We start from the raw sequence: 16,923 nt of genomic DNA, 5'->3' as shown, positions 1-16,923 counted from the left end.
AAAATTTTTTATATACGCGTAATTTTGTAATAAAAAAACAATAAATAAAAAAAATCGTCAAAATTATTCTAGATATTGATAGTATCATTTGTAATTTTCTATAATTTCTGTTTAAACGCTTCTTTGGTGCATCTTCGCTCTTTTTATTTTGTAAAACATTGAATTTTTTAAATAATATTTTTGTGCTTTTAGTACACAAAACTAATCCTACCAATAACATTCGCTATATTTTAATCGTACACCCGGTTTACGATAAAGGTCTACACTCCCATGGCCCCACCTTACGTTAATACGTTAAGGATGCCCTTTGAATTTACGTGTTCGCCATTAGTTGTTTGATCGTATTCACACACATTTATACCTTCAGGTGATATTAAATTTATTAAATTACATTTTCATGTTCTGCCCGTTGATGAGATAGAGAAGAATGCGGCTTTATAACGATAAATTTGATTTTATATTATTATTTAACTATGTATACATTTATAGAAATTCAGGTAATTTATTAATTTCATTATCAAGATCTGTTTCAGGAATAGTTTGTGAAGATCGCTGCACGAGATTTAATAACAAATTAATAAAGCTGGAAACATTAAAGAATTTCAATTTAACAATTACCGGAAAATATTCAACCCAATTTCTTAGTAATCCATAGCATTTTTTAATTTCTTCAAGCATTACACGTGTCAAAATATTAAATCTTGCAAGTATTGCTAAACATGCCAGAGCAAATGACATAAATTCAGTTTGGCGTAATAAAGCACTAAAAGTACTATTATTAATTGAAATAAATAAATTTTTGATGCTTTTATAATTTAAAGTTCGGTAATAAAAATTATATAAATTACTTGAATGCGTCGTTGAATATTTGCAAAGCCTAAAAATCAGTCATCAGGTTGATTTAAATTTAAAATTTATAGATCTAATGCAGCTAATGAAATTAATGAAATAATTTACCAACCTTATTCATCAATAATACCACGCCAATTAATCTATTCATGACAAAAATAACCATTTCTTGAGATGGCACTTGATCCCATGTACTTCGAATCTTTCCACTTTTTATATTCGTAAATGCATTAAGTTTTGAAAAAAAAAAAATTTTTTAGAAGTAAAGAGTACTTACATTTTTTTGCTATAAAAAGCTTCTATAAATCCAGACATCAATTCATTAATTCCCATCTCTTTAATTCTTTTTAAAAATTTTCTCACCTAAAGATTTTAAATTGAATTAGTTAAAGAGTAAATGATCATATAATCAATAAGGTTAATTATAAATGGCAACCTCTATAATCTTACGAAAGTATCCAGCGCGTTGATGTTGATTTTTATTTTTATAATAAAGACGTTCTAAAATATTAGCTTCATCCCATAATTCATTTTTATGAAAAATAATTACTTGAGCGGTTAGCTGATTAAAATTGTTAAGATGGATTTTGTTTGCAAACGAGGAATTAAAAAGTGCTTCTTTTGGAAAACATATCTGGATTGGTTTGGAGATGTAACGGATAGCGTATAATGGGACCTGATCTTAAATTATACCATCATTTAACAGATTCCAGATTTTAAAATCAGAACACAATATAAAACAATTATAATATATTTTATGTAAAATTATTCAATTAAATTATTATTTGAAATTTAATTAGCAAGAATAATATCCTTTCATTAAAAATAACTTATTAACTAATTCATCCCATAATTATTCAATTGTTTCTGTTCATCTATAAAATTCAAATAAATTATAAGAATCTAATTAAAAATTTAGAAACAATTGTATCTTTAAGCAATTACATACTTGAATACCAAACAGGTACAGCTATTTCAGCTCCAGTAGTTTTAATTACTACTTTTCTGCGTATCCATTTACGTGGTCGTGTGTTTCTCGGAGTTTGCAAAATATTACCTGAATAAGTTGAAGCCCCTTGTATAGGCGGTGTTATATGTGATTGTTGTTGAGGAAGAGGCGAAAAAACAGGAGCTTTCAGAAAGTTAATAATTTTGAAGCACTATTTTTGCACAAAATCATATAATTTACCTTCCGGAAGTGTAACAAAGTTAGGTTCGAATTGTTGTACTGGTTCATTGTACACAGGTCTAAAAATGAAAGCGTAAAAATCTTCTGGAAATATGCACGTTTCTTTGAAAAATCAGTACTTACTCCGAAGGAAGATCTGTGGGCGATTGAGTTGTTTCTTTTTCTTTGCCTTTGCTATTACTAGTTGTACCTTTAGGATTAAAGGGAATAATTTTAAACGTTTCGTTTGGACGGGAGGCTTTGACAGGTCTATCGTTAGTTATTTCCTCGCTGGTCTCAGATTTACGTGGTCGTCCGCGTCGCTCAACCTTTACAGGAGGTGTAGGACTAGGAGTTTTTATTTCCTCAGACTTAACTTCTGGTACCGGAGTAGATGTATTCGCTGTTGAGTTCCTAAGTTTACGTTTAATCACCATTGCAAGCAGTAATGGTTATTATGACCAGAGCGCTACCACCAATACCAAAACCAAAAAAACAGGTTATCACGTGGCAATTTCATAGATATGATGGACATTACACAAACCGGTTTTAATTTTGGAAGTATAAAAAAATTTTTTCGATATTTGAATTTGAAATTATCTCTTATTGCAATCTTGAAAGGTATGTATTATTTTTAATTTTAATTTATTGTATGAATAATACGTAAATATTTTTTTATAAATATTTGAATCTTTTTCAATTTCAATTTATATACTTGTTCTTTGGATAATTAAAAAGGTTTTTATTTCAAGCGCAATGGGTAGGTTTTATTTTATTAATTTATTTATTTTTTTTTTGATCAATTCATTATTTTCGATTTTCTGATTTGTATATATTATCAAATTTTAGCCAAAAGCAAGAATCATACCAATCACAATCAGAGTAAGTTATAAAGTAATTCTTTAATGGACATATGTATCATATCAATTTTATACGTGATCGTTCTTTTTTTTTAAAAAAAAAAATTTAGATCGAAAGGCTCACCGTAATGGTATTAAGAAGCCAAAAACATATCGTTATCCTTCTCTAAAGGGAGTACGTTTATTTTTCATATTTATTTTTAATATTTAACCTTAAACTTATGGTTTTTCATAAAGCTAATTATATTTAATTTATTTAGGTTGATCCTAAATTTCTTCGTAATCAACGATATGCAAAGAAGGTAAAAAATCATTCAAGTATTGATTGAATTATACAAATAGAAATCTTAAATGGTTTTTTCTTTTAGAAAACAATTGAAGCTTTAAAAAAGACCAAGGCTTCCGTTATGGAAACGGATTAGAAAGCGGTTAGTTGTAAATAGTGGGAAGCAAAACTAACTAATGCCTTTAGATTATTAATCACAAAATATTATAGCCTTTGTTAATACAGTAAAAAATAATATTAACTATTAATATTGTTCCATAACTTATATTTACATAATATTCATCAACTAAAGGTTCATAACCTTTTTTTTGTTTCTAGAAATAAAAATCATTACTATGCCAAGAATTCTAAATTTTCACAATTTCATTCAATAATAATCCAAGTCTCATAATTATAAATATTTTGCATTCCTATGATTTCTATAACAATGAATGGTACAATTTTGTGAATGTAAGATTGAATTTTCGTCAATTAGAATAATCTCCCGTTTGAAATTTTTTAAGATCGAATAAAGATGCATTTATACGACGTCCGCCAAACCAACGACCATCCAACTTTTCTTTAGCCTTTTCAGCAGCTATAAAAAATAAAATAAAATAAAAACAATGTTTTAAAAGAAACATTTATTTATTTGTTCTATTAACACAACAAAAATCGATGTTATCCTTACCATTTTCGTCATCAAATTCCACGAAAATTTTAACCAACCCTCGTTCACTTTCAAAAATTTCTTCCGAATCAACATAAACTACTACTCTTTCAACATTACCATAATTGCTGCACTCTTCTTTAAATTCATCTTCTAAAGTATCATCAACTTCAGAAGGTGCAACTGCATTCTTTATAACAACTACCGGTGATGACTAAATACAAACATTTAAACTTAAATCTGATGAATTCATATAAATAAATGAATTAAAATTTTACATACCTCTTGTCTCGCTAATTTCTGCATGATAGCATAACGCTGACTGGCACTAATACTCATATTCTCCTCTTGTGCTACTGATTCAACTGCAGTTTGACCTCTTGCTGCAAGATCAGCTGCAATTTTTGCTGCAGCATTCTGCGCTTTAGCTGCTGCCGCTAATAAATCATTAAATAAGATTAGACATCATGAATAGCTTGAAGTTTCTAAATACAAATATATTCGCAAAATACCCGCAGCAGAAACAGAGGGTGATGTTACAATAGGTGGAGGTGGAGTAGCTCCCGCTGGCAGAGGAGGTAACTTTTCTATAGCTTTCATCCCTTCACTAAGAGGCCCTCCAATCACTGCTTTCCCTACATGTAGAATTAAACCTCCTAATTCAAAATTGTTCATGGAAGTTACAGCTGTACTAGCAGAAGATTCATCTTCAAATTCAATGAACCTAAAACAATAAAGACCAATAAAAGAAAAAAATAAGGTTAAATATATAAACAAAATCAAAAACTTATTATATCCATTCCAATCTTAAGTTTCGATATTGCTGGGCGGATTTTCAGACACAGTTGTAGCACTACCACTTTCGGCCGTCCAGGCGGTGGTTACCATATCATAGAACGTGCTGGCTTTTCATTACTGAAGGCGTAAATAACTGTCTGCTGAATAATCTGATATATATACATGATTCATATGTGCACATTTGATGTGTTTGTGTATGTATATGTACATAGAAAAAAATATACCCGAATGACGGGGAAAAATAAATAATAAAAGTAATAAAAATAATAAAAAAAATAAATTGGAGTGCATAGAGTGCATAGACGAAATAAAAGTGAGTGTGCATTTCCCGCAACTTCCATATTTAACAAAAAAAAAAGAAGAAAAAAGAAAGTCGATGCCATAAACTCATATATTAAATAATTAATTAAATAATTGGAATATCAAAATCCGGCATGTCAATGTAGAGCTCTTCTCCTGATAACTGAAAATGCGGCTTGATGGCAAATGTCTGTTTGTTTTTGTAATTGGGGAAATTCAAGAGAGAAAATATGCAAGGGAAAAATGGACAATAAAGAAAAAAAGAAATTCACACAACACGTGAGCAGACAGCGACACCGGTTGCACGGTAATTATATTATTCTCTCATTAATCGTCAAAAAAATTTGATCCAAATACTTCTTATATCCACTATATAGGTTAAGGTTCATTATATGTCACAAATAAATATTAACTGGATCGACTTACCCATATCCTTTATGCTTTCTTGTTATGAGATCAGGCTAAAATGATAACAAATATATTAGAAAACGTTAATAGAACTTAACTAAGATAGAATGAGGAAACTTACCATCAGAGCACAATGATTGATTTTACCAAATGATTCAAATATACTCAATAAGTCCTCCTCACTCACATATTCGTTAACATTTGATACATATATTCGAGTTTTTGGAGGTGGAGACAATCCTACATTGTCTTGTTCAGTATCATATCTTATTCAGATATTTAAGTCTTTAAAATAAAAAAATAAACTTATTACTAACCAGCAGCGGTTGCAGCTGTATAATTATTAGGACGACCAACTTTAAGCTGTCTAAATTATCATGAATGACATTTTAAGCCATTTCTTTATATAAAATGTAATGATAAGATAAAATATAAGTAAATTACCTTCCACCTAATTCGGCACCATTCATTGAATCAAGGGCCAGAGAAGCACCTTCTGGAGTTTCAAATTCAATAAAACAAAATCCTTTATGTTTTCCAGTTAGTGTATCTAAAGACATACTAACGCTTTTAATTGCGCCAAATTGACCAAAAACTACGCGTAAATGCTGTTCGGTTAATTCGAAGTTAATAGAGCCAACATAAATGCGTGATAATACAGAGAGAGACCGAGGATCTATTCCAGAAGCCAATCCAGGATTAGACGATAAAAGAAGAGTGGGAAGTGGCGGTGGAGAATGATTACTTCCAGCAGAATTAAGTAACTATAACAAACAAAATAAAATCAAAATTCAATCTATAATACTCAAAAAGAACTATTTTACTTACCACCGATTGCATTTCTTTTGCAAAAGCTTTTGCTTTATCTAATGCTGCCTTTTGGGCGTCATTTAAATGTAATGCGGGCATTTTATCTAACCAAGAAGATTTAGAGAAAACTGTGGCGGTCGCTGGAGGGGTATATAAACTAGTTGCCGGTGGTGCAATCGATAAACTATTCGAAGAGCTTGTAGGAGTTATGGAATTCTTCGTCGCTGACCCTGAAGGAGAAGGAGCTGAAGTTGTAGATTTAGGTGTGGGAACCGGAGTTGGTGAACAAGGCGAACCGGAACGGTTGACTAAGTCAAATTTTGACCAGTTAATAAATAATTTAGGTTGAATGAAATTAGAACGAATTAATATGATCTTTTACCTCCTTCAGTCTTTTGTCTTTTGGCGTCATCGGGAGAACAGTTTTCGTCTTCGTCTTCGTGAATTCGCTTTTTAGCTTCAACGGGAACTTCAGATTCTGAAGTTGGTACTAACTCCATCTCAATCGCACTATCATCGGACATTTTGCACTACAAATCTGATTATGTTGAAATGTAAGGAAAAAGAACTAGATCAACTTTAAGCGTGGCGCAAAATTTCAGGAAGTTATAACTATAAATGGCTTTTTGTTTGTTTTGATTAACGCAGTTAAAATTATCAGATCGTCTCATCGTCGGACAAATAACACGATCAAACATGCGTGTGTCATGTGATATTTGTTAGATCTTTGGAGATCGTTTCGTTTTGACTGACGTTGTTTTAACGAAAAACCAAAATGTACAAATTACCTAGTCAAACTTCTTTTTTTGTAAATATGTATTTTATATTTTCTAATTAAATTTGAATCAAAGTTTGAAATCTAATTAATAAATACTCGTTTGTTTTTGTACATTTCAGTTTGTAAGTAAACAAATCGCCAATAAAATTACCAGACCAGCAAGTTTTACGTTAGTTGGTCGTAGGTCGTATGCTGCAACTTCTACTGGTAAGTTGAGTATCCAAACCCTATTTCCATAATTATGGAAGGCTAAATTCTATTTATCCTATAGACAAGGAGTTCGATACTGTTGTAATTGGCGGTGGCCCAGGAGGTTATGTGGCTGCTATTAAAGCTGCTCAGCTGGGTTTAAAGGTATATAATTCTTATTTATAATAGCTTGTGGAATATTAAGTAATCGCGTCATCATGAACAATCATTTAATTCTTATCAGACTGCGTGCATTGAAAAAAGAGGAACACTTGGTGGAACCTGTTTAAATATTGGATGTATTCCTTCTAAGGCATTGTTGAACAATTCCCATATTTATCATCAAACAAAACATGAATTAAAAGATAGAGGAATCGATGGTAAGTTATAATGTTATTACGACTATTACATTTATTTATTTTTTTAAGAACCTTTGTTGTTAAATATGCTGTTTGGTAAAATAAGTTTCGGATGTGAAACTGAACTTGGCCGCAATGATGAAGGCCAAGGAAAAAGCCGTTACAGGACTTACTCGGGGAATTGAAGGATTATTTAAAAAGAATAAGGTTACTTATGTTAAGGGACATGGAAAATTAATTGGGTTAAACGAAATTGAAGTAGATGGATTAGATGGAAATAAAACTACATTAAAGGCGAAAAATATTATAATTGCAACTGGATCAGAGCCAACGCCATTTAAAGGTTTAGAGGTTAATATTAATTAATATACTAAAATCCTTAGTTATCTAGTTATCTGCACTATATTAATTTATAGAATTATATAGGTTGACGAAAAACAAATAGTTACATCTACGGGAGCTCTTTCTTTAGAAAAAGTACCCAAAAAAATGTTAGTTATAGGTGGTGGAATTATTGGTCTCGAGTTAGGATCAGTGTGGCATCGTCTAGGCGCTGATGTGACAGTTGTAGAGTATCTTGGATCTATTGGTGCTGGAATGGATGGAGAATCGGCGTATGTAATATGACATTATTATTTCAAATTTAATTTTTTTTTTTTCATGTCATTAATTCTTATTCATCTCGATTATGGTTATATACGCTAGCAAGTCTTTTTTTAGAATACTTCAAAAACAGGGGTTAAAATTCAAATTGAATACAAAGGTCATTGATGCCTCCAAAAAGGAAGACAAAGTATATGTAAATGTTGAATCTGCTAAAGGAGGAGATAAAGAAACTGTATGTATTTAATTTTTATTTTATAATTTCTCATATTTTTCTGTTAAAGGTTTCCTTTATTTATAAAGTTGGAAGCCGATGTCGTTCTTGTGTCGATTGGACGACGTCCTTACACAGAAAATCTCGGGTTGGAGAATGTAGGCATAGATGTTGACGAACGGGGTAGAATCAAAATCGATTCTCAATTCCAAACCAACAAACCTCACATTTTTTGTATTGGTGATGTTACATATGGTGCAATGTTAGCACATAAAGCGGAAGAAGAAGGTAATACAAAGGAGTTATGTTTTTTATACGTATATTGCACTAATTAAATAAATTCTTTTTTATTAAGGTATTGCTGCTGTCGAAACTATTAAGGTTGGATATGGACATGTAAATTATGATGCTATACCATCTGTAATATATACTCATCCTGAAGTCGCATGGTGCGGTAAGACTGAGGAAGCAGTGAAAGAAACCAAAAAACCATATCGTGTTGGTACCTTTCCATTTGCAGCAAATTCTCGTGCTCGCACTAATGATGACTCGGATGGATTCGTCAAAATTATTTCCGACTCTGAAACTGATCAAGTTCTTGGAGTTCATATCATTGGACCTAACGCTGGAGAAATGATTGGTGAAGCGGTTTTGGCCATGGAATATGGTGCAAGCAGTGAAGACATTGCTAGAACTTGCCACGCTCATCCGGTGAGTTTTTATTATCTCGAAAAATGATATTTAACCTAACTTCTGATTCTTACGATTCTTTCAACTTCCTTAGACATTATCTGAGGCTTTAAAGGAAGCGGGTTAGTAATCATTAATATTTGCTTATTTACTAATATAATATTAACTTTTTTTTTTATATTGCAGCAATGGCCACATATGATAAACCAATCCATTTTTAAAATTAATAGTAATTCGTAGAATAATCATGTTTTTTAAAAAAGCAAGTTTCAATTATGTATTAATTATCACATAACATTAAGTATTCTGTGCCTGCTTTTTTTTTATAAATTATATTATTAACTAAAATTTATAGGGTTGATTGCATCAATTTTTAACATCGAACTTCTGGTCACATGATTTTTTTTATCCGGGTTATGTTAAGTAAAGTGTTGGATTTTGAGCGGTCTGATTATTATAAAATAAAGCCAAAGAAAACAAGAATTATGGGTGAGTGCTTTTAAAATCAGTTAGTGCACTTTTTGCAAATTGTTTAACTTTACGATTCCGCATACGTAATCTTTGAAGCCAAGATTCCGTTCTTGGTGATTGTCGTCTAAGTGCGAATGTAACACATATAATTGCTAATATTACACAGTTAATAATTTTATGTTTTGTTATAATCTGGATTAAATTAAATAAATAAATTCATTAATTTAATTGGGATAATAAAGAAACGCGCCAAAAATAACAAAATTAACTTACTCTAACAAACCAAGACCAACTTCGATTTATGATCCTTTTACTTTTATCGCGTTCATTCAAATCTTTTCTTAATCTTTCTATACGTTCATGTGAAGCAGCAACTTCAGCTTGAAGTTTTTCAAGAGCTTTTTCAATTTCATTTGTTCTACGGGAAGTAATTAGTGAAGATTGTAAATTATTTATTGTCTGTTCTATATTATGAATTCTTATATTAAGAGATGGTTGATTTGAAGTAGATTCTTCCTCTGATGATGATGGAGTAGAAGAACGTCTTAAAACTGGATGAAAATGAATATCATCTTCAGGATATTGTACATGTTCAGGTGGTGTTATAAATTGTTGCTGACCTTCTGGCAAAGTAATCGAGTTATGTTGACTTAAATTGTTTGATGAAGAATGCTCATGTCCTGAAGATGTGGTTTGTGTTGGCAATATAATTGGAGTGAACGGTGATATGTCATTTGTGGGTGTTGAATAATCTTCGAATTCCGATTCGTTACCATTATTAATGTCTGTGATTAGAATATACTTAATTTTAGAAACTTCCGTTAGAAAATATTTAATTAAATAAACATACCTGTATCGTTGTTATGCATCATTATGAAATAATTCTTTATCAATAAAAAAGATTTGATTTTTATAAATGATTGAGAAAAATTTGAAAGATCACGTGTAAACTTCAGCATCTAACCGTGTTACACCAGTTGATTTTCATATATTGTAGCACAAAAAAAAATGAAAAAAAATTATAAATAGCGCGCTTGAATTCAAAAAAAAAAAAAAAAAAAAAATATGCAAGAATATTATCACGCTTCCCATATAACTCAACCTTTTAATTATGTTTTTGAATACGGTCTTTTCATTCTTATAATGATTATTTTTTATTCTACTTTAGATTTATCAAAGTTAAAGTTGAAACATTATGGGTTTCCACAGGTTAATTCATTTCTTTTTGCTCATTGCTAGAGGCCTAAACTTTTTAACCCTTAAAATTTATTTATATTTGATAGCATGTAACAGGAAATGAAAAGTGGACAACTGATTTCATTTATCCAAATCACTGGAAAAATGGTTCAATCGTTGAAGTTTCTCACAAGGTTTATATTTGTATATCAGTTTCATTTTACAATCTTATCTTATTTTAAAATCAATTTACTCGTTGTATTCCAGATTGGACAAGATAATCAAACGCGTATAATAATTCCTACATCAAAAATTTTTTTTTTGTTAGGATATGTGTTTATGTTTTTTATATTATCATGGATGTGGGAACCAGTAACTAAAAATATAGAATGTGTTAAAACGTCTTCAACGCCCGAATTATATTGAATGTAATTTTGGCATTATTTAGATTTTTTTTTTCTTTTCTTTTACACACATGCTAATGAATGATTACTAGCTTACTAACAAATCCAGAAATAGAAATATTAAACTATATCCCGTTTATATCTGAAAAACAAATAAAAACTAATTGGTTCCGTCAAAATACTTAATTAAATATTATCTTATTAAGATAATTAATAGTAAACTTACTAATTAGCTTCCGGTAACAACTCCGCAAAAATCATCTTTAATTGTTCCAATTGCAAACTTTTTCATTAAAGAAAAAATTCAAATTTAGTAAATATTTTTGAATTTAGTAAATATGTAAATATATTTATTTATTCAAAAATTATTCTTATACTCACAATGTCGGTTGCATCAAACCTTGTTCCAACAATTTTTATTCTGACATGAGTTCCTTTCTCAATAACTGCATACTAAATCAAACATAAATAAATACTATGATAAGTAAAATAAATTATTAATAAAAACGATTATAACTTACGGAATCCTCACTGTTGTTGGCATAACACGGAGGATTTTTTGCAGGATCGAATTTCAGATCTTGTGGAATCAACTAGAAAAAACGATATCACATGGTGAGTTCTGAATCTTTGAAGATTGATCACCCGTTAGGTTTAACCTACTTACATGACTAGAAACAAATATTTGTAATGGCCCCACATCAGCGAAGAATCCCATCTAATTATAGATATTACAATTAAAATAATTGATTAACTTTTTAAAGTATTATATTTGAAATGTCTTTACCTTATTGACTTGACTTACAACACCATCTACAACTTCCCCTTTAAAAGGTTTGAAAACAATGGCTCTATATGCAACTTCGAATTCGGCTAGCCCAACTGATGGTATAACTTTTCCTTGTGAAATCTCTAAGGTTTCGTTAGTATCTAATACCGCTATAACATATCCAAATCTTCCTGTACAAGTCCCTTCAACATCTTTATATAATTTTTCCGTAAGATAAGTTTCGAAATTTTGTGTAAAAAAAGCAGGGTGAAGTTGAATAGTATGGTGCAACTTTTTCTATAAAATTATGAAGATACAATTAAATTACAAATTAAAAAGTAGTATTTGGAGAATATCTTTAATTTATGCTTACAATAAAAAACATTTTGTAAATTAATCATAAAATTCACAGAACCAAGAAATGTTTATTTTAAAGTTACAAGAAAAGATACTAATCCATTTTAGTCCATTTAGACATGTGATCTATTATTTATTTTCTATGTAAAATTTTTTAATTTTTTAATTTTTTAATAAATAATTTTTTTTATGATTAAATTTTATATTATTTAAGCTACAGCTTTCTGAGCTAATGAAAGAAATGGTTAACTTTAATAAATAAATTTAAAGAATGAAGTAAATTAAAGAATTATATTATATATACCTAATGTAATTTTATCCCCAAGACTTAACGCTATACCTTGTGTCTTACTTCGAATTCTAACATGGCCGGTAATAGCTCCATCAGTTTGTTTCTCAATACTAATATTAGCTAGAGCATCCTCACCTGTTATAAATAATTACAAATTAAATTGATTTCACTTATATAAACTACTACTTGCAATGATATCCTTACCAAAAATACTTCTAGCATACATATTTGCAGAGAGGAATCCACAATCTCCCGATAATGCAACTTCTGGAGTTAAACAGCTCATATTTGTTGATTTCATAATATGTCCAAGATACTCTCTTAAATCTCTAAGAAACGAAATTTAAATAAAGTAGTAATTTATTAAAAATATTACCGTTGAATCAAAATATAAAACTTACGTGATATTTGTGTTGACGTTGACTTTGTTCTCCCATTCAAATTCTGTCCACATACTACGGAACTGCAAGAGATTAAGTAGAGTAAATAAACTTGCAAGTTTCAACGGATAAATTTACGTGATATACCTGAGTTTCATTACAGTATGCTGGATTTATATAATCCATAATATCGATATGGATATCGTTAAGTACTACGCAGTTGCTCTCCGAAGTTCCTGGTCCGTCATAAACAATGTTACCAAAAATCACACCCGTTTCCGTGGATGAAACCTACAAAATAATATTAGGCATTGTTCACAGAAAAAAATTTATACGATGAATAAGAGTATAATCTATATTTACTTTAATTGTAGCTTTCACACTGTGAAAACTGTGTGGTGCAAGATTATGTTGTGTGGGTCTTTCAACCAATTTCAAATCACCCAAAGTGGCGAACTCTATTGATAAGTTCTGTAATGTCTCGCTGGTCTGATTAACAATTAAAACATCTAATATTAAATTAGATAATGGATATAAGTTAATTTCATTTCAATTATCAAAAAAAGATAACATATAATATATATTCTACCCAATAGGATATCATATTGATGAACATTGACATAAGCTTCTGCGTACACAGGATCGGAAAATCCTACTCAAAAATTAATGATAATTAAATTTATTTATGAAGTAACTTTTTAAGTCAGTTGGTATTAAACTTTACCAGTAAGTTGAACTACACGGCTAAGTTTCGAAATTAAATCATCGCGTGAATCAGCTTGACCGGTGGCACGGGTCAAATCTAGTTCATACTAATTAAATTTAAAAAATTATAATGAATCTATTCCCAACGAATTAAGCCCAGGAAAGTGAGTAAGTATATACCTCATCTGCCTCATCGCCTATATTTCGTTTTGAAAATTGCCTAAATACAATAAGATCGTCAACTTGAACCGTTGCAGCTGACTTGTCTTTGGCCTTTTTAGCTGCCGTGCGTTTCTAGATTTAAATATCGATTCAACAATTTCGAGTCATAAATATAATGCAAAAAAAATAAAATAAAATAAAAATATTACATAAATACATATATACCTCTTCAGCTTCAACGATTCTTGCAAAAGCTGCCCTAGTATCGTGTAAAAACACGCTTTTTATCGAATAATCGGTAGAAATTTGTTCTAAAATATGAAGACATGACATAATCCTATCATAAGAATCTTCATCAATTGGGTTTGAAGCAAATTGGGACTGTCCAACTCGAATTATGCTGGCCATTATAAGCATTGCCTAAACAAAAAAAAAATACATAGATTAATATCAATCATTTAGAAAAAATTTAGTAGAGAATCTTATTAGCAGTTATAATTTCTACTTCAGCTCGCAATGCATTAGTTTTTTTGGGATCTTCCGAAATTCCAGAATAACGCAAGACTAATTTGGTCAATGTAGAAGCAAGGACAGAACCAAGATAGAAATCACCACTCAATAATAACGCTACATTAGAATAAAAAGTAAATTGAATTATAAATTTATAATTATCATTTTTATATATAAACAAATCAAGTAATTACATCTAAGTGGAGGTTTAACGGCCGCTTTAATTGCCTCAAGCTTCGCGAGAGTTGATGAATTTGATGAAAAAGCAGTCTCAGTGGCATAAGTACCATCAGCAAGGATGCGACGCGATGACGAAGTAGTATTTTGTTTATTTTCATGATTAATTTCTTCATTTTTATTTTCCTTTTCTGCTTCTTCAAGCAACCGCTATTAATTAAATATGTTAATAAAGAATTTATATAATAAAGATTTAAATAATTTTTATCAAACCTGTTCTGAGGCCAAAATAGGTATTTCCCCAAGACCAGCTCTGATTTGTTTCCACGCTTCTTCGATATCTAAGACATTCTTAATATTTTAAAATCACATATAATAATCAATACTAAAAAAAGTCGAAAATCAATTACCTTTACAGTTAGAACAGTATTCCCCAACAATCCAAAGAGCACCTCTAAATACTTTGCCTGATTTAACATCCATGAAAGTTTCAAGCAATTTTTCAGTAATAGACGATCGCAGATTCGGAAATTTTTCAACAACCTCACTATTAATTAAATATAAATCATTAAATAGTTAAATTTTTATATGATTGAATTAAATATAACTCACCGCACAAATGCAATAACGTCTACAGCTGCCGGATTATTAGAATCTCCTAAGAACTCCATGAGTACATGGACTACATTCGCTGCAACTTCAGAAAATTTAATAGCGCAACCGTGAATTGATTGAATCAATAGTTGCCTATATTCGTTATTCTATAAAGAATATTCAGAAAAAATGATAACGGTGTAAACAATGACTTATAAAATTAATTAAATTGCATACCTTTTCGTAATCTTGATCAAGAGTTTTGCTGAGTTCTTTTTTTAAGAACACTACAACCTCTTGAACGTTTCTATTTGTAACTAATTCTAAAGCGATACGTAATGCTTTACGTCTAACTTCAATATCTGGACTATAGACAAAAATTTCGCATTTTTAATTTGCACTATAATTATTATTGTAAGCACAGCAATACAATCTTTTATTTAATTTATGATACCTAGTTAAAACACGAAGAATATCCAATACCAAATCGTCTAAGGTTTGATCGTGTTTTTCGCGTAATTCGTCCAAGCGATCCAAAACAATTAGTTTGACATTATTATCTGATTCCTTGATAATAAGTTCAATATAACATGATGCGGCAGCTAAATTATTAAATTTAAAAGTAAGAATATTATAAATTTTTTTAAAAAAAGTTCATGAACAAACCTACCTTTAACAGCGGCAGGCGCATGAGTCAATGCCATTAATGAAGTCGCGGCTTCGTACTTGACCGAATGAGACGCGGCATTCAACAAGTCAAAGATACACCTGATATATTTTCCCTGCGCAAATCATATCCAAATGCCCCGCAAATGTTAACAAAAATTCTGCAAGGGCAATCTACATATATTTTTGACACTAAAAATAATATATCACCCTGTTGGTGCTGTTATTTCTGCAGTCCTTCCTGATTAGTTCGATTACAGATAACTGCAATAACTCATCAAAATTTGGTACTTGGTCGAAAACGTCGTTAAGGTATTCTACGGCACGGGCTTGATTGGTATTGCAAAGCATAACAAAAGCGTTACGTTTACAAGTTTGATCTGCTTCCTTTATAATAGAAATGAAATATTCAAATTTCTATACTGCTTTAAGGTACATTAGATAAATATCAAATATTGAATTAATTTTTACCGCTGCTAAAAAACTTTGAATTAATTCTGGAGCATCAGGAATGAGATATTCGAAATGCTTATATATGGTATAAATTGCAAATACCGCATTTTTTCTAACATACGCATGTCGATGTTCCTATCAATTAAAATTAGAATCGTTAATGAGGATTCTACGAATGATTAAAATTTCTACGGTCATCGTACCAAACATGATCGACAAGATGGCAATAAAGGCTCTAATAATTCTGGCTCGCGCAGTTTACAAAGGAACCGAAGTGTTGCTCCTCTTATATATTCATTTGGATGTTGTAAATCATTCCTCAACGCGTTGCTTTAAAGAATGAAATAAATAATTAATTATCGAATTCTATTAATCAAATCACACACAATATTACACAATTTGATGAGCATATATTGTATTTAATAACTTTTTATTGATTTTTTACACATAAAGTAAAGGTTTTCTAATATATAAATCGAAAATGAAAGAATTACCAAACTAAAATCATTTCTTGTTTTAATTTCCCATCAGGATTTGTTTTAGGACAAATCTCCCAGTAAAAATGAAGTAATTTTTTTAAGGCTTTACTTTTTGAAGGCATTACAAAACGAATAACGTGCATTAAAATCTGAGGAAGCGGTTCGCCATTAAGCATCGTGACTAAAATTTTTTTCATAGTCTCGATTTTGGCCTCTTCAGAGCCCTTTTCGAGAGCTGTTTTGAGCTCCTGTAAAGAAGGTTGATCTGAGCTGTCATCTTGATGGATGATAGTATAACAAGTGTCTGTCGCCATTTTTACAAACACGATCTAATAGAAGAATCGGACAAACACTTATCAGAGGGATA

General features: G+C 30.4%; 9 protein-coding genes across 9 annotated transcripts; 2 read left to right on the top strand and 7 right to left on the bottom strand.

Annotated features, from left to right (window-relative positions):
* Positions 1-483: 483 nt before the first annotated feature.
* Positions 484-1,545, bottom strand: OCT59_016795 (uncharacterized protein; the record flags this gene model as incomplete). Its single annotated transcript, XM_066145921.1, has 7 exons — positions 484-552; positions 619-772; positions 849-877; positions 962-1,058; positions 1,127-1,212; positions 1,286-1,411; positions 1,543-1,545. 7 exons carry the CDS (start codon positions 1,543-1,545, stop codon positions 484-486), a joined length of 564 nt encoding a protein of 187 aa, XP_066003658.1.
* A 63-nt stretch (positions 1,546-1,608) lies between these two features.
* On the bottom strand, positions 1,609-2,503 carry OCT59_016794 (uncharacterized protein). The gene is made up of 4 exons (XM_066145920.1): positions 2,162-2,503; positions 2,039-2,097; positions 1,799-1,981; positions 1,609-1,724 (listed from the first exon to the last, which is right to left on the bottom strand). The coding sequence occupies exons 1-4, from the start codon at positions 2,452-2,454 to the stop codon at positions 1,687-1,689; spliced, it is 573 nt and encodes a 190-aa protein (XP_066003657.1). The 5' UTR covers positions 2,455-2,503; the 3' UTR covers positions 1,609-1,686.
* Positions 2,504-3,630: 1,127 nt separating this feature from the next.
* Positions 3,631-4,774, bottom strand: OCT59_016793 (uncharacterized protein; the record flags this gene model as incomplete). The annotated part of the gene is made up of 5 exons (XM_066145919.1): positions 3,631-3,740; positions 3,834-4,026; positions 4,095-4,249; positions 4,325-4,536; positions 4,698-4,774. The coding sequence occupies 5 exons, from the start codon at positions 4,772-4,774 to the stop codon at positions 3,631-3,633; spliced, it is 747 nt and encodes a 248-aa protein (XP_066003656.1).
* Positions 4,775-5,012: 238 nt separating this feature from the next.
* On the bottom strand, positions 5,013-6,652 carry OCT59_016792 (uncharacterized protein; the record flags this gene model as incomplete). The annotated part of the gene is made up of 7 exons (XM_066145918.1): positions 5,013-5,100; positions 5,337-5,371; positions 5,440-5,567; positions 5,636-5,685; positions 5,763-6,082; positions 6,147-6,436; positions 6,511-6,652. 7 exons carry the CDS (start codon positions 6,650-6,652, stop codon positions 5,013-5,015), a joined length of 1,053 nt encoding a protein of 350 aa, XP_066003655.1.
* Positions 6,653-6,903: 251 nt separating this feature from the next.
* OCT59_016791 (D-lactate ferricytochrome c oxidoreductase) lies at positions 6,904-9,462 on the top strand (the record flags this gene model as incomplete). The annotated part of the gene is made up of 11 exons (XM_066145917.1): positions 6,904-6,936; positions 7,026-7,113; positions 7,178-7,260; positions 7,340-7,475; positions 7,561-7,805; positions 7,881-8,068; positions 8,160-8,292; positions 8,361-8,559; positions 8,627-8,982; positions 9,056-9,083; positions 9,148-9,462. 11 exons carry the CDS (start codon positions 6,904-6,906, stop codon positions 9,180-9,182), a joined length of 1,524 nt encoding a protein of 507 aa, XP_066003654.1. The 3' UTR covers positions 9,183-9,462.
* OCT59_016790 (uncharacterized protein) lies at positions 9,214-10,312 on the bottom strand. Its single transcript, XM_066145916.1, has 3 exons — positions 10,283-10,312; positions 9,706-10,217; positions 9,214-9,624 (listed from the first exon to the last, which is right to left on the bottom strand). The coding sequence occupies exons 1-3, from the start codon at positions 10,302-10,304 to the stop codon at positions 9,445-9,447; spliced, it is 714 nt and encodes a 237-aa protein (XP_066003653.1). The 5' UTR covers positions 10,305-10,312; the 3' UTR covers positions 9,214-9,444.
* Positions 10,313-10,488: 176 nt separating this feature from the next.
* On the top strand, positions 10,489-11,198 carry OCT59_016789 (uncharacterized protein). The gene is made up of 3 exons (XM_025317520.2): positions 10,489-10,641; positions 10,716-10,802; positions 10,876-11,198. Exons 1-3 carry the CDS (start codon positions 10,498-10,500, stop codon positions 11,032-11,034), a joined length of 390 nt encoding a protein of 129 aa, XP_025178091.1. The 5' UTR covers positions 10,489-10,497; the 3' UTR covers positions 11,035-11,198.
* On the bottom strand, positions 10,932-12,182 carry OCT59_016788 (uncharacterized protein). The gene is made up of 8 exons (XM_066145915.1): positions 12,155-12,182; positions 11,800-12,078; positions 11,680-11,730; positions 11,534-11,605; positions 11,394-11,465; positions 11,239-11,295; positions 11,114-11,154; positions 10,932-10,984 (listed from the first exon to the last, which is right to left on the bottom strand). Exons 1-6 carry the CDS (start codon positions 12,164-12,166, stop codon positions 11,242-11,244), a joined length of 540 nt encoding a protein of 179 aa, XP_066003652.1. The 5' UTR covers positions 12,167-12,182; the 3' UTR covers positions 10,932-10,984; positions 11,114-11,154; positions 11,239-11,241.
* Positions 12,183-12,347: 165 nt separating this feature from the next.
* OCT59_016787 (uncharacterized protein) lies at positions 12,348-16,870 on the bottom strand (the record flags this gene model as incomplete). Its single annotated transcript, XM_025317518.2, has 22 exons — positions 12,348-12,367; positions 12,443-12,565; positions 12,635-12,759; positions 12,832-12,893; positions 12,958-13,101; positions 13,174-13,319; positions 13,400-13,462; positions 13,535-13,622; positions 13,696-13,809; positions 13,903-14,097; positions 14,183-14,304; positions 14,382-14,574; positions 14,638-14,705; positions 14,775-14,911; positions 14,977-15,125; positions 15,196-15,325; positions 15,413-15,560; positions 15,629-15,740; positions 15,835-16,011; positions 16,096-16,212; positions 16,281-16,407; positions 16,572-16,870. The coding sequence occupies 22 exons, from the start codon at positions 16,868-16,870 to the stop codon at positions 12,348-12,350; spliced, it is 2,859 nt and encodes a 952-aa protein (XP_025178089.1).
* Between the last annotated feature and the right edge of the window lie 53 nt (positions 16,871-16,923).

This window comes from Rhizophagus irregularis, chromosome 25 (assembly GCF_026210795.1).
Source record: "Rhizophagus irregularis chromosome 25, complete sequence".
Taxonomy (NCBI): domain Eukaryota; kingdom Fungi; phylum Glomeromycota; class Glomeromycetes; order Glomerales; family Glomeraceae; genus Rhizophagus; species Rhizophagus irregularis.
Note: the sequence above shows the minus strand (reverse complement) of the source record. Positions and strands in the feature narration are given on the sequence as shown.